The sequence below is a fragment of the Myotis davidii genome, unplaced genomic scaffold (assembly GCF_000327345.1).
Source record: "Myotis davidii unplaced genomic scaffold, ASM32734v1 scaffold306, whole genome shotgun sequence".
NCBI classification, from domain to species: Eukaryota; Metazoa; Chordata; class Mammalia; order Chiroptera; family Vespertilionidae; genus Myotis; species Myotis davidii.
In genome coordinates this window covers 305,509-307,975 of record NW_006296631.1, presented here as the reverse complement: position 1 = coordinate 307,975, position 2,467 = coordinate 305,509, and the positions used below count along the sequence as shown (strand labels likewise).

The following is a 2,467-nucleotide window of genomic DNA, read 5'->3' as shown; positions in this document are numbered from 1 at the left end:
CCCCCCACCCCCCCAGGAGGAGGGTTTCACCACTGTGATGGGGTGGAAATACAGATACTGGCCCCTTTCTCCAAGAAGAAGGAGGGGGAGCGAGGAGGGGGAGAGAATGGGGCTGCAAGTTGGCAGGTGCTATCCCACAGTGGACAGGTGTTCAGCCACCATCCCAGGTCACAGAGCTGGGCAGGGGCTCTCGGCAGGGCATCCTGGGGACCCCGTGGGGCAATGACTGTACTCTCTGCTTTTGAGAATTTACGTTCTGCTTGGGCTGAGGTCTTGGGGGACGTTGCTAATCTGAATCTTGAAATGCAGGCAGCCTGGGTTTTTATCTTACTTACTGAGAGTTGCAAATGCATATAAATGTGGACAGGAAAGTCTGAGGGATTCCTGAGCACCTGTCACTGCCTCCCCGCCCCCACCCAGATCCCAGACCCCAGTCCCTCCTGCAGCATGTGAAGCCGCCAGACAGCAGCATGCTTCCTGCATAGATGTTTCAGTGAAACCTCTGAGAGATGATGACCTTTTTAAAAATGGAGGTGAAATCCACACAACATAAAATCAGCCATTTTAAAGTGGACAGTTCATCGTCCTTCACAATGTTGTGCGACCAACACCGCTATCTAGTTCCAGAACATGTTTATCACCCCAAAGGGATAATCTGTACCCGTGAGCAGTCACTCCCGCCCCCGCTCCCCCAGCCCCTGGCAACCACTTATCTGCTTTCTGTTTCTGTGGATTTGCCTGTTCTGGAAATTTCCTGTAAATGGAATAATATACGATGTGGCTGTTTGTGTCTGTGGAGGACTGATTTTAAAACAAAAGATTTAAAAACAGAGTGTCAGAGAGATGTCTGTACACCCGTGTTCATAGCAGCATCATTCACAATAGCTGAAACATGGAAGCAACCCAACTGTCCATTGACTGATGAATGGAGAAGCAGATGTGGTCCATCCACACAGTAGAATATTATTCAGCCATAAAAGGAAGGAAATTCCAACACACGCTACAATGTGCATGAACTTTGAGGACATTGTGCTAAGTGAATAAGCCAGGCACAAAGGGCAAATATTGTGTAATTCCACTTATGTGAAATCTGTAGAGTAGTCAGATTCATAGATACAGTTAGTAGAATAGTGGGTGTCAGCATTGGGGGATGGGGATGAAGAGGTAATATTTAATGGAGACAGAGTTTTAGTTTGGGAAGATGAGAAGTTTTGGAGATGGATGGTGAGATGGATGTTGAACAGTGTGAATGTACTTTATGCCACTGAATTATTCACTTAAAAATGGTTAAGCCCATGCCCTAGCCGGTTTGGCTTAGTGGATAGAGTGTCGGCCTCTGGTCCCAGGTTTGATTCTGGTCAAGGGCACATGCTCTGGTTGTGGGCTTGATCCCCAGTAGGGGGCATGCAGGAGGCAGCCAATGATTCTCTCTCATTGATGTTTCTATCTCTCTCTTCCTCTCCCTTCCTCTCTGAAATCAATAAAAATATATATATTTTTAAAATGGTTAAGCCCTTCCCTGGCCAGTGATGCTCGCAGTGGTTAGAGCGTTGACCTGAGCACTGAAGGGTTGTGGGTTTGATTCCTGGTCAAGGGCATATACCTGGGTTGCAGGTTCCATCCCCCGACCCGGTTAGGGAGCATGGGGAAGGCAACCAGTCCATGTGTCTCTCTCATAATGCTGTTTCCCTCTGCCCCTCCTTCCCTGTTTCCTACCCTCCCTCCCTCCTTCCCTCCCACTTACTACAATTCAATGGAAAAAATATCCTCGGGTGAGAATTAACAAAAAATAAATAAATAAATAAAGTGGTTAAGCAGGTGTGGCTTAGTTAGTTGCACAAAATTACCCTGACTCAGCGGTGTCCTAGCTGGGGGTCCCAGCTTGATGATCAGCTCCCCCTCCTGTCCAGGTGCTCCCTGCAGAGGACGTCAATGAGCAGGTGACTTGGAGGGCAACTGGGTGGGGCTCGTCTGCTGTGGTTGAGCGGCAGCGCAGCGTACATAGACTATGTGCCTGACAGTGGTCGCGCCCCAGGGGTGGTGCTGCGGGCAGCCTGGGTTCAGCCGGCCGGGCTCTGGGGGACAGAATGGAGCACATGGGCTCTGGGCCGAGTTGCCCTGCGGGGTGTCAGTGCTGAGGCTCACCTTCGTGGCCTGCGTGCAGCACATAAGGTGTCCCCAGGAAGCAGCATGGGGATAGAGACGGTGGAAGGAAAGAGGGGGAACCAAATGCATCATTTACATAGAAGGCCTGTTGAGGCCCCTTTGGAGGACTGGGCTGTTTCCCCACAGTCATGAACCTTAGGGCTGTTTTGTTCTAGTGCCCAGGATGGGGGCGGGGGGGTTGTCCTGGGGTGTCAGGCTCCATGGCGTGCTCCCTCTCTGCCAGGTGGTCCAGTACATCGGGGAGATCTGCCGTTACCTGTTGAAGCAGCCGGTGCGTGAAGCAGAGGGGCAGCACCAGGTG

At 51.0% G+C, this 2,467-nt stretch overlaps 1 protein-coding gene across 1 annotated transcript in view; it reads left to right on the top strand.

The window, feature by feature from the left end:
- The window catches only part of SLC27A1 (solute carrier family 27 (fatty acid transporter), member 1), a 31,224-nt gene that overhangs the window by 23,505 nt on the left and 5,252 nt on the right, over positions 1-2,467 (top strand). The window contains exon 8 of the mRNA XM_015569580.1: positions 2,390-2,464. Coding sequence (XP_015425066.1) covers positions 2,390-2,464 — 75 coding nt within the window. The remainder of the gene's footprint in view (positions 1-2,389; positions 2,465-2,467) is intronic.